The following is a 12,461-nucleotide window of genomic DNA, read 5'->3' as shown; positions in this document are numbered from 1 at the left end:
TGCAAATACTAAATGTTGTCTGCATGAAAAATAACTCTTTGACATTTTTTTAAGATAAATTTGAGTTGTGCTTTTGTAAACATATAGTATCTGTATACAAGCTGAACAAGCCAGTGTATATAGTAAAAATGTTTTACCTGCTTATTCTTGTTAAAGGAGTTGTCTGTAGTATCATTTTCCCCAGCTACCGCTCTACCACAGCAATTACGGAAAAACAATAGATTTTTTTAGAAGAACTCCTGACTGACAACTTAAATATAAGTCAAATATAAGTTAAATTAAGGTATTGGTTAAAAAAATAATTAGTTGTTCACAGAATTTCTGAAGAGGTCCTTTGCTCATAACTTGTTCATGCCTGATTGGAAGTTTAGAGAATGGGAATAGTTTAACTTAAATGTGCAGTAAAAATGAAACTGTGTTATTCTATCTCTTTTTATCAGCATCCTCATTTTCTTATATTAATATTTTATCAAATCACACTCTGTGGTCATCTAATAGATAAAGAACTCACTTGTAATTCTCTTTTCTGGTCCAAATGAATCCCAGACTAAATGCCCAAACTGTCAAGTTGAGTATCTTTCCGCTAAACTTGGTGAAATCATTTCTTGTGCAGCTTTAATGCCATCTGTTGCTACCAGTTGGCCCATCAACTCAAACAGCAGCTGCCTGCACAGTGGATGTGAAGTTTCTAATGTAGAAAATTGGGTCCTAGGTGTTTCAAGTTGGGTGCTCTAAATGAGGGGTTATTTCTAACTTAATCTTTTGCCTCAGTTTTTCACCTGAGTAAAATCAAGTGAGAACATTTTTCCATAAGGGAGATCAAGAAGAAAAATTAATGTTTGTGAAACATTTCATCTTTACAATCATGTAATGTGATACAGGGACAAACTTTGTTCTTATGTATGTTCCCTTTATACCTGAAATGGTAATAAATCAGATAATAAATGACCCTTGATATTTTTTGCCATGTTATGTGGAGACGCAGTGGAACTGATAAAAAGAATACCAAACTTTAGGTGACAGCTTCAAATAAACAACAAATCTTAAACTTTGGGTAGGCAAGAATTATGGAGTCATGTTAATCCTAAAAGGATGCTTATATCTTTATGAGACAATTTCGCAGACCATAACAGGGTCAAGCCCAGGAAGATGCTTTTTCTCTCCAACTGTTGAACCTGTCTATAGATGTTAAATAGTTCTTCAGCCTATGCAGGATTGAGGCAAGGTGCTCCCAGGGATGTGAATGGCAGTTCCTACATGTAGTAGAGTTGCAGCTGTCTCCATTGGGTAATGTAATATTGCTCTAATCAGAGTAAGTGATACACAGAAGGGAAATACAGAATCTTACAGAACAGGATTGTGTTCTATTTACTTATCAAGGACTTTCCTGTCTTGAGGAAAGCATTAGCAGGATTGCAGGGGAATGCAATAAAAAATGTTACTATTACTATTCTTTCCACTTCCATTTGATGCATGGTTGTTTTCTTGGGGGTTTGGTTGGTTGTTTTTTTTCTTCCTTTTTAGTATAAGCAGGAAAGTAGCCATAAGCAGAGGAAGCTGTTGCTTGCCAAGATGTCCATGCAGAATATGTGAAGGTAGTAAGGTGATGAAGCGCTTGGTTCTTTATTGCTCCTCACACTTCTCTGAATCGTTGAAATGCAGGGTTGGAACAGCTTTCTGGAGCATTTCCTACTCACAGTGTAGACAAATGGACATAGAATGAATCTCCAGCATAGATGCAGGATGTCAGCCTAGAACATTTGCCAGTTTTGCTGAACTGATGTGAAAAAGGAAATAATCAATGTTTATTTATTGACTCAGATGAGGGCAGTTGTGACTGTATGTTGACACTGCAGAGGTACCTGAGCTAACTCAGATACAGGACATGGTCTAAACACTGTAGTGTGAAGTGCAATGTGAGATTATTTACTCTGCTTCTTGGCAGTTTGGGGCTATGAGTCCCAATTCCATGCCTCTGGTTTTGGTGTCCGTTTGGCATGGCATAGACCTCAGCGTTCCTTACAGGCCACTGTGACTGAAGACAAGCAAAATACTGTGTTATCACCTGTTCCAGTTGTTAAGGAAACTCTCCCCAAAAAAGGCAAACGAGATAAAAACTACAAGCAGCAGATACTGAAATACTGCTTTTTGACATCTTGGTCTGTGGGGTTCCTGACAAGGACTATTCCTATAAGCATGCGCCCCCGAGTGGGGACAGTGCTGGTTTCTGTGTTAATCAAAATACACTGTTCAGTGAGTTACTAGAGCACTTCTTACCGTGCAACAAGTAGCTGAAATAACTCACAAAATGAGCAAAAAGACTTCAGCATAAGTGAATCTCGAGTGGTATGTCATAGAAAATGTAAACAGTTTCTAATCAAATTAAAGTGAATTAGCCACCACATGACAGTGAAGATAATACAATCAAAAAGTACTTTAATTTCCATGACAAGACATTAAAAATACCTGGGAAATAAATATGAAGAGATGGAAATTCCCAATACAATCCTGATATTTCTCTGTGTTTACAAAGTTTAGTGTGTGCATCATCTTCAGGTACATACAGACTAGTAATTGTTTTGTGAAGAGTAACAGGGAAAGCTCTTAAAATCTTAAGTTGGTATCATTTTTTCCCCCACAGCCTAATAAATTGTAGTACAGCAATAAGTAAACCTGCTTCGACAAGATTTCTGTAGCAACTTTCATTTTATCAGTAAGGCTGTAGATATGGTGTTATTGTTCTGGGTGGTTTCCTCTAGACTCTCCTTGATAGTCCTTTTTTCTCAGTGTTGGTGTTAGTTGCTCCCTTGCACAGATAAGCAGGACAGGCTGTGATTAAATCAAAGTGAAGGGGCAGTAACAGGATTAATTTCTAATTTACAGTATACAACATCTTTATAACTTAACAAAATCTGTTGAGTTTAGGGGTAGGATATTTTTTAATGCCTGTTGTTTTTCTTTTCATTGTTCCATATCATTTAGTAAGTTAGATAGCCTCCTCTCATGAATAAGCACTCTGCTACTAAATACTTGATAGAATCCTAATGGTTTTTGTGGCTGGAAATTCACAGAGTATCTTTAAAGAAGAAAAAGCTGCAATTCTTTTAGCTCCACATCCCAGAATATTGTTCAAGTTTTACCGCACATTTGCACTTGATCAGGTTCAAGTGGTCAAAGATATAGAATATTGCCTCTGAATGCTTTTTATTTTTCAAACCCCTGGTTTAAACTTAATGGATTATCCATTATATAAAACATATAAGCAATCACCAGATGTTAATTTACTCCTGACCTTTGTTCTGTGGCAGAATCAAGTACATCTGTGTTTACCTTGCCATATGTATAAAAATGTCATGTATGAAATTACAAAGACCTGAAGATCCCACAGTTCTTGTGAGCAGTCTGTTCCAGTGATTCGCTATTCTTATGTTAGGAAGTGTTTTCTTGCCACAGTTTAAACTTATCACTGATTATTACGTTCACTATGGACACACAGAAGAAAATGAAGCCGACTGCATCATCAAAACCTGCTAGCATGTGTCTTTTTTTTTTGTCTCCTGAAGTGGTTGATTATTTTTTGCTAATTCAGTATTCTTAAAACAGCCTATTTTTCTCCTGAGCATAATGGACCAGAAGTTCCAATAACATTTAATGTCAGAGTTAAAAAACTCCATGTCACTTTGGGTAGCTGACAGAAGTGAAGTCTCAGAAGGGTTTTCCGTGTGAGTGTAGTAGTGCCAGCAGCCATCAAGAGTGTCCGGCCGGGGAGGGGTAGGTGTTCTGTTGGCAGTGTTCTGGGAGCGGTGTTGCTGTGTCCAAGGCTGCCATCTGCTGGTCACTCTCTGCAGCAACAGCTCGCGGCCATCTGGGCGGGGAGTGCGGTAGGCGATGGAGAGAAACCCTTTGGGATTCTGCTCTAGGGTGCTCTTCCAGGCCGGCATCTGCGTGTGTAGCTAAGATTTAGTGTTTGTTTCCACCAGGAGGAAACGTCTTTATCAGAGGCAGTGTTTCTTTGTTGCAGCCCTGTTTATTTACTGGGTCAGTTTCTCTGTTCCCCATTCCAAGCTTCTTTCCACATTTTACAATACCCAGAAAATCTCATTTTTTCTTAGGTCTGCTCTACCGCTTTCATAAATCTTTGTTCCTTGCTCCTTTTCCTATATCTGCTTATCACTATTTTTGTCTCACTTTCACCAGCCCTACTCAGTGACAGCCTGAATTTCAATGTCAAAAAGTGCCTCTTAGACTACAAGTCCTACCTCTTTTTCTCGCTTTGGCATTTTATTCACATTTGCACCTATTAGACACATGAGCATTTAACTGCTTGGTTATTCATTATGAATGGAAGTTGTATCATGCCCAGCAGCTTCACACAGATGGGTGAGTGCCAGGATGCAGTCCTGGAGTATTGACCTAACCTCTGACATAACTATACATACCTTGTTATTTCACAGGAAACTAGGATGAGTGGTTCTAAGCTGTGCCTCCACCCATTTATTCCTCCAGTGGCGGGTTTAAGCTTAGTGTCATGCTCTCCTCTTTCCAGTCATTTGTTTCCTCCCTGACTGCCAGAACTGCCCCTCAGTTGTGTCAGTCCATCTCATGATGTTACGGTGGTCTAAGGTGATATGTACTGATTTATTAAAGCACAAAGCAATAAATCTTTTTAGGGAAAAGGATTTGTTGTTGTTGTTGTTGTTGTAATTTCACAGGTGTAGTTTGAGGAAAGAATGCCAAAAAAGTGTGAACTGGCACAACTGCAGAGAGCATGCCCTCCAAAAAGGGAGCCACTAGCAGAATCATCAGTCCTGCCATGAGCCTCTGGAGCTCTGGCCGCAAACACAACCCAGTGCTAGGTGGAGACAGAGGGTGGGGAAAGTGGCAGAAAAGATGTACAAGCTGGCTATGGGTTGGTGCAGCATTGCAGCACATGTAGGCATTTGTATTGTCATCCATGTAAAATGCTACTCTTTTGATCTGGTTAACACCCTACACTTCCAGAAACAGGGTGGCAGGGAGTGAGTAGGGGAAACCAGAAAAACACTTGCTTATGTTTTACACTCCTTAATTATTTGCTGAGGGTTTTTTCTTCTTTTTTTTGCCCCCTTTAAACAATCACTGTGTTTGTGGGACCATAGAAAATAATTCTTTTTAGTCTTCTCACTTCTAAAATTCAATCTAGGGCCTATAGAGCAGGCTTAGTGGGTGGAATGCCTGGCGCTTGCTGTCCCGGTGTGCTGAGAGCAGTGCTCCCAGTCGATGCTGGACAGGCTGACCTTCCAGAGTTTCTGTAGCTCCCCCTTACTGCCATTGTCCACCCTTCCTTCACTTCTTCTATGTGCATCCCTCCTGTACTGAGAGGAGTGACTACTGTAATGATCAGTGACCCCACCCCATAACCTGGCGTAAGGTTGAGTTTGTACCAGCTTTACATCATACAAAAAAGGTAGGAAGGAGGGAGGAGAAAGGGCAGAGGCTTTACTTGAAGTAGGGGTAAGAAGCCTAGGTAAAAGCAGAGGGATCTGAAAAAGGATGGAGTAATAGAAAGATGCTAGGTATTTGAGAAGGGGCAAGGGTACTTTTTTTTCCCTCTCTTGCTTTCAATCCCTGTTCATTATACCTGTAACATACTTACTCAGTGTACTTTTCCACCTGAGTTCTGTCCCCATTCAAATTAAAATTTAGGAGTGGAACCATATTCTATGGTTACTTCACTTGATGTCCAGAGGGTCATAAAAGAGAGGATTTATTCCACAAATTTATACAGAGTATGAAACAAGTTGGAAAGAATCCGCAATGATTTTATTATCTGTATAAAATGCACACCTAGGTTACTCCCAGTGTGTTTGTTGAGCCATGTAAGGTAATAAGCACCCACTAAGGTAGGAATTTTGAGCAAAAAAAATTCAGAATTCATTCAGTTGTTTGTACTGTATCAATTTCTTAGAGTGGGCTGTTTGCACACAAGAAAGGCTTAGGTAGATTGAATAGAAGATGCAGTGATGCAGGCGTCATACATACTGACTGGCCACATCTCCCTTAGAACACTGTTTTGTGTGGTTTAAACTGTAGCTTTGGTTTGCTACAGAAAAAGAAACTTGTCCAATATTTTCTACCTGTAGAAGAAGATGATCTTCAGTTGTCACGTGAGGGGGGTATCATTTGGAGTGTTACCCTGAAATTATTCAGGAGCATCCAGCTAAGAATAATTAATTTAAAAATACTGCATTGATTCTGTCTCCAGTGTGTTGTAACATGATGGTTATAGTAGATAGCAGCAGATGTTGGTGCTGCCTTACTCAGTTGAGTGGCTTTGCGTACCTAATTTGGTTGTATGCCTGCAGTCGTAAGTAGCATACCAAATAAATTACAACATTTCATTATTAAGAAATTTGCATTATTTTTCTGCCAGTTGTTGTTGAGTGAATATGACATTCTTCTTCCTAGATACCTAGACTTCATTCTGCTAAACTGAACAATCTAAAAAAAATATTGGAAGTTTTATAGATAATTTCTATTCCTTTTCTTCCCTTAAGGCACAAAGACTTTAACAGAGGATTAGGATTAGAATTAGGAACTGCATGCCATTAAAAGCCAAACACACTTGAAACACAGTAAATTGAATTTTTTAGGGTACATCACTGTGCCTAAAAAATCACCTCATTGGTTATTGTCTCCTGAACTCTTCTTTTTTTTTTTTTTTTTTTTTTTTAAAGTTGTTTTATCTCATGCTAGCGAACGTGGTAACTTTACACAAGGAAAGGGCAAGGCAAGTATGTATGTCTGATATGTTTACAGATGAGATAATCAGTGGGCTCCCTTTAGCTATATCCTATTTTAAAATCTCCAACTGATCTGTTTTTGTGATAGATTTTCTATTATAATCTGTGCATAAGTAAAAAGCACAATGCATCTTTTTGTTATTATCTGCTGAATTGCACTCAAAGAATATGAAGCTAAGCAGTAGATGCTGTCTTTATCTTGTACTATGAAGTGTGAAAAACATTAGATCTACCAAAGCTTAATGCTTTGGGAGCTTGTGCCAAGAGGATGGAAAGTCTTCTGTATTTCAGGCTTAGGTTATTACGCATGTCCTTGCTTTAAATAGTAAAAGTTTTACATTGTTACTACATGTCAAGTGATTACTTTTTTAAAAGTAAGAGGCGATAAGACCAGCTTTAAATTTGATGTTTATTTGAGGTTGAAATTGTTTAGGGGTTTCCTTTTTTTTTGTTCTCTTTCTTCTGGTTTTGAGGGTTTTTTTTAATGTATGTACTGAATTATACTGTTATGAATGGGATTTTTTTCTTGCATTATATTTACTGTGAGAAGCTAAAACAAATAGAAGCAATACCCAAACTGACCCAAACTCCTAGAAACAGGAAGTAGTTGTTACCAAGAATAGCCAAACTAAGGTTGAATGAATCAGTTTCCAAAATGCTGTTTTGATTGGAATTAATGATGTCATGCACACACACTCATAAATAGAAAATGAGTAACAGTGGGAATAAGTTAGAGTACAATTGACATGGCTACCCAAGAACTGTAAAACAAAAAGACTGAACTAGTCACACTGACGTGGTTAGAATTTCTTAAGATGCTTTAAATGTTTAAAGAATGTTTAAATTGCTGTCTTACATTATATATACACATTTTCACACATACTTATCTATGTTCATATATGTATGTATTTATGTATGTACATATGCATTTATATAGACCCATTTTTGCAGGGAGAGTGTGTGTATATATGCATATATTTATGTATATTTTGCTGCATTTGAATTCTAAATCACCTCTTGTTTTTTTTTCCAAGCACACGTCTAAAAAGACAAGAATATTCTTAACGTTCAAGGAACATAAAATAACAAAGAACAAACCCATTACATGAAATCCCCCAAATCCATCTCCAGTTAGCTTAAGAACTATGTAGTAGTTTATTCCAGGTGGCCAAAAGCCTGGCTCAGTTAAAATTAATTGAGTAAGAATTTAATTTTGTGTCAGTAACCACTAGGCAAAAAATGATCCAGAGACACATAGATCCTAAAACCTGCTAGCGACTTGCTCTAATGGTTTCTATACCTAAAAGATAATTAAGAAATGGAAGTCAAAATTGTTTTTGCTGTCAACCTTAAGGTTTTAGTAATTAGTGTATTAACAGGAGTTAACTGTCACCTATACAGTTAATCAGGAAGTGACCTGTTAGAGCAGTACACATCTGTTACCAGGTCATCATACTCAAGGCTGTCATTATGACTGCTGCCTTAACCTTTATGGAAATTGTTTTTCCATTTCTAAGTGAGGAACTCATAGAGGTAAAAATTAACCAGGAATCTTGAATTAGAAAAACCCACAACAACTCCAAACATGAAAATGATAAGTGTTTTATAAAGCTTTCATCTTTCTCTACATCTATGCACCTGCAAGTATCTGAACACACCAGAAAAAAAGGAGCCATGGTCTTAGTATAGCAGTAGCTATGAGACATCCCCAAAATCATCAATTACAATTCTGCAAAACGTGGTGAGTCAGCTGAGGAAAAAGGCACACCAGAAGAATGCTGTGGGAAGCTGGTTCTGAGAGAGTCCTCTCTGTTGGTATTCTTTTATTACTAAGAGATCTAAAGATGGGAATTTACAGACGTTCACACTGCTGGTTTAGATGCCTTAGTGTATCACTAACATCCAAACTGGCTTGGCAAATGTGAATCAGGACTGAAGGGAGACTGTACCTCTTCCAGGCAGCAGCTGGAGGCCAGTCAGAAGGCCCTAGGACATATGACATCATGTTTGAATACTTGTGTTCGGTTCCACAGTTGCATTCCTTGCGCCTAAACATCAAATTTTACATTAGCATGTATAGGAAGGAGTTGATTCTGAGCTAAGTGTGCCTGTAAAGTATTTCCTTCTTTGGTATTTCTCTCTGTCATGCAAAGCATTTTAGTCTGTGTGTCATGCTATGCTATACAGTCTTATTTGCATTTCTAGTTGTGGGTATGTCATAAATGTTCTTGTGTAGTAGAAATTTAATTCTATGAAAAGTGAGAGAGAACTACTAGCTGGTTATTGTCTCATCTGAGATCTTTGCTTTATATTTTCCAGCACCATCTTGACAGTTACATTCTAAAATGAATCCTCACAGTCCTTTCTTTTTCTGATCAGAGCTGTATTTCATACTGTCTTTCCCCAAAAGGTGCCATCTGTGATCCTTACTTGCAGTATCTGCTTCATCCTTAGTTGGTCCACCTTGATTTTCAGACTAACTGGTTCGTAAGCTGTTTTCCACAACTGCTTACAGAGTCTAATCTTGCAAAGTTCAAAAACTAGTCATTGCTTTAGCAATTTCTTTTGAGCCTATGCTGACAAGAACCTGAACAGGAACTACAGGAATAGGAACACATGAACTAACTGCATAAGAATCTATTCCAAGTACAAGTATAACGTGTTGCTTGTAATTCTGACAGTGCAATAATCTTCTACAGAAGTTAAAGAACATTACCAGAAATAGTATTTTTGATGTCTTCAACAATATTGCCCTCCTTTTCTCTTGAATACTCATCAGATTAATATAATTGCTGCTTCAGACCTAAGATCAACTGCCTTTGAATAGCTTTCACTGCTAGTCGTCTCAGCAAAGGCTGGAAACCTTGAGGACTTTGTAACTGCTATTGTGTTTCTTGCCCCTGGGGCAGGCTGGTGTAGATCTTGCAAATTAGTTGAATACATGTCTTTTGTTCTGCCTGATCTATAACTTTAAAGAGAAAATTAGTAGGCGGAATTTATAAGCCACTGTTCCTAATATGCAGTGCAGAGTCAATAGAAATACCCAGGTCGATTACGATTTTATCCTCTGTCCAAACTGTCAGCATCTTTGAAAGGGGCTTTCTCTTGGTTCTTGAGGCATTCTGTCCAGGGCCACGAAGTTTATAGCATCTGTTTTTTTCTATGGCTTCTTTTTCCAATTTATTCTCTACCCAGCCAACTAAGGAAGTCACCTGAGCTACATTTAAGACGTAGGAGGTAATTGTGTGAGACAAGCCAGGTTCACAGCTACTGGTAGGCAAAATAAGCTCATATTCGTGAACCTGGCCGTGGAATCAGGCTAGCTCAGTGGAATCAGCTCAACATCACATACAATAAATTCTGTCATATATACCCTTGAAGATTCAGAGACTTACTAGTGGCTCCCCCAGTAGTTGTCACACTTTTATGCAGTCCACTTACAGATATATGAAAACCTTCTTGTACCTTTATAGGCAAACTGAAAAAGGAAACTCCAAACGATAGTACTGTTCTTTAGCTAACGTTATTAATAATAAATAACGTTATTATACCATAAAATGGTAGATATGGGAAAAAACCATACATACCTCAAAACAAGAATAGGGAGTAGACTGCCAGCTCTGCAGCCTGGCAGAGACACCAAAGTGGAATAGTAACAAGTTACTATCATGGTTGGTGGTGGCTTCAAAAAGGATGTGTGTCCACAGAGGGAGCCCAGGCTTTAGGAATTCCAGGTTTTGTTATAGAAACTGAAATGATGCATAGTCTTCTGGCTCGCAACCTTAACTGGGCAGAAAGTCTTGTAACACACATCTCACTACACATGTATTTCTACTGCATTTGGAATGATGGATATTAAAGGACTGATATCTAGGAAAACTAATATACTGAATAAAGTTACCAAGATACAATATACTGATATAATGTACCAATATAAAAATACCTAGATACAAGATATGATATCTGTCAAACATCTGATTTCATCTGCATTTCATGCAGAATACTCAAATGACAGGAAAACAAATTAAGATAAATTTAAATGCTTATATCTCTGAAGTTTTTGCAGAACCTGAATAACTATATATCATCATTATCTTACATTATTTTCAGCCAGCAGACTTTACAGGAAAGCAAGCGCTGAAGCAGATTAAAGAGAAGGGGCTCAAGCGACGACTGGTATATCTGACCCTGGAAACAGATAATGTTGATCCAGAAGGAAATGAAAGTGTGTGGCATAATGGCAAGGTAAGGACTACAGGTCATGTTACAAGAATCTAAGGTTAATTCCCTGTGAACAGAATCTAACTTTCTGTTTCAAGTGCGAATGCATCAATTTTGTTTTAATAGCACAGAACAACTTGAAGCTATGATAAACTCTTCCTAATCTTAAAGCAGAGCAAAGACTAACTAAATATCTACAGAGAAGATGTGAAATACCATCAAGTATCAGAAACTAGACTTGGGGCAGACTAAAGTATTGTCGTTCATTCTCTTCTTTTGCAAGTTCACCATTTTCCTAACAGCGCTTTTGGTATTCACTTAAAATAAACAGAACAGCAAAGTCTGGGCCTCCACACTTCAGCATAGATTATGTGTTGAAACATTCACTAGCCGATAAATTATTGTATATAACAAACATATGCACATGTATAGTGTATGTTCCAATGAAAACTTAATTGAACACAATAGGAATAGACTTTTTTCAAGGAGCAAAAACTTCCCAGTTTAAGGTGATGTCACCCACGGTAGAGAATATTATGAACTGCATGACATACTTGAAAGTTCCTTGTCCGAAGTGTATAAACGAAAACTAGTATGTGAGATGTGTAGTTGTTTGGGTTTTTGGCTGTTGCTATTTTTTAAGAAAACCTCACTGCATCTTGAAAATAAAGATAAATGTTTGTGGTTTTTTTCAGGTTATTGGCAACACCACATCTGGAAGTTTCAGTTATAGTGCTCAGCAGAGTCTGGCTTTTGCATATGTTCCCACAGAACTCAGCAAAGTTGGACAGAAATTGGAAGTTGAACTTTTAGGAAAAAATTATCCAGCAACTATTGTACAAGAGCCACTGGTGCTGACTGAACCAACGAGAATGCGCCTTCAGAGAAAGGATGAAAGTCCCAAAATATAAACACAGCTGCAGACACACCAAATTGTGCAGTAGGAAATAGTTCCATTAATATGCATGAAATTAAGAGAATCAAACTACTCAGATTTGCTGATTACTAAACACAAGATCCTCATTGCCATACATCAGTGAGAAATCCAATGGTGTTACCCTCTTGCTTCCTTGTACGGGCTGTTCATATTAGAGATCTGAGCAGAGTTCATGAACCACTATGCATTCCCCTTCTCAGCAGTGCTTGTAAGCAGAAGGTGGCAGGGAATGAGTAGATCTTTGATTCAGCTTGCTCCCACATTGGCTGGCAGATCTGAATTAATGCAAAGGAAAAAGTTGCTCCTGACAATAAAAGAGCAACTTCTTCCTCCTCCTTGACGCTCACAGTTCCTCCTTCACCTGCCCTCAGGGTAAAGTAGTTTATCCTGGCTCCTTACAACATGACATTGCAAACTTATCATTAAAATAAAATCACTAGTTCTGCAGAGAAATGCTTCCTTAGGAACTGAAAAACATCCCAGCAACCATCAAAAGTAATAAAGGCAACATTAAAGGCAAA

General features: G+C 38.0%; 1 protein-coding gene across 1 annotated transcript in view; it reads left to right on the top strand.

Annotated features, from left to right (window-relative positions):
- DMGDH (dimethylglycine dehydrogenase) overlaps positions 1 to 12,461 on the top strand; it is a 44,868-nt gene extending 32,407 nt beyond the window's left edge. The window contains exons 15-16 of the mRNA XM_055791568.1: positions 10,893 to 11,027; positions 11,699 to 12,461. Of these exons, the coding sequence (XP_055647543.1) occupies positions 10,893 to 11,027; positions 11,699 to 11,914 (351 nt within the window). The 3' untranslated portion in view covers positions 11,915 to 12,461. The remainder of the gene's footprint in view (positions 1 to 10,892; positions 11,028 to 11,698) is intronic.

The sequence above is a fragment of the Falco peregrinus genome, chromosome Z (genome assembly GCF_023634155.1).
Source record: "Falco peregrinus isolate bFalPer1 chromosome Z, bFalPer1.pri, whole genome shotgun sequence".
In the NCBI taxonomy this organism is placed as follows: domain Eukaryota; kingdom Metazoa; phylum Chordata; class Aves; order Falconiformes; family Falconidae; genus Falco; species Falco peregrinus.
The sequence above is the reverse complement of the archived record's forward strand: the minus strand, read 5'-3'. Positions and strand labels throughout refer to the sequence as shown.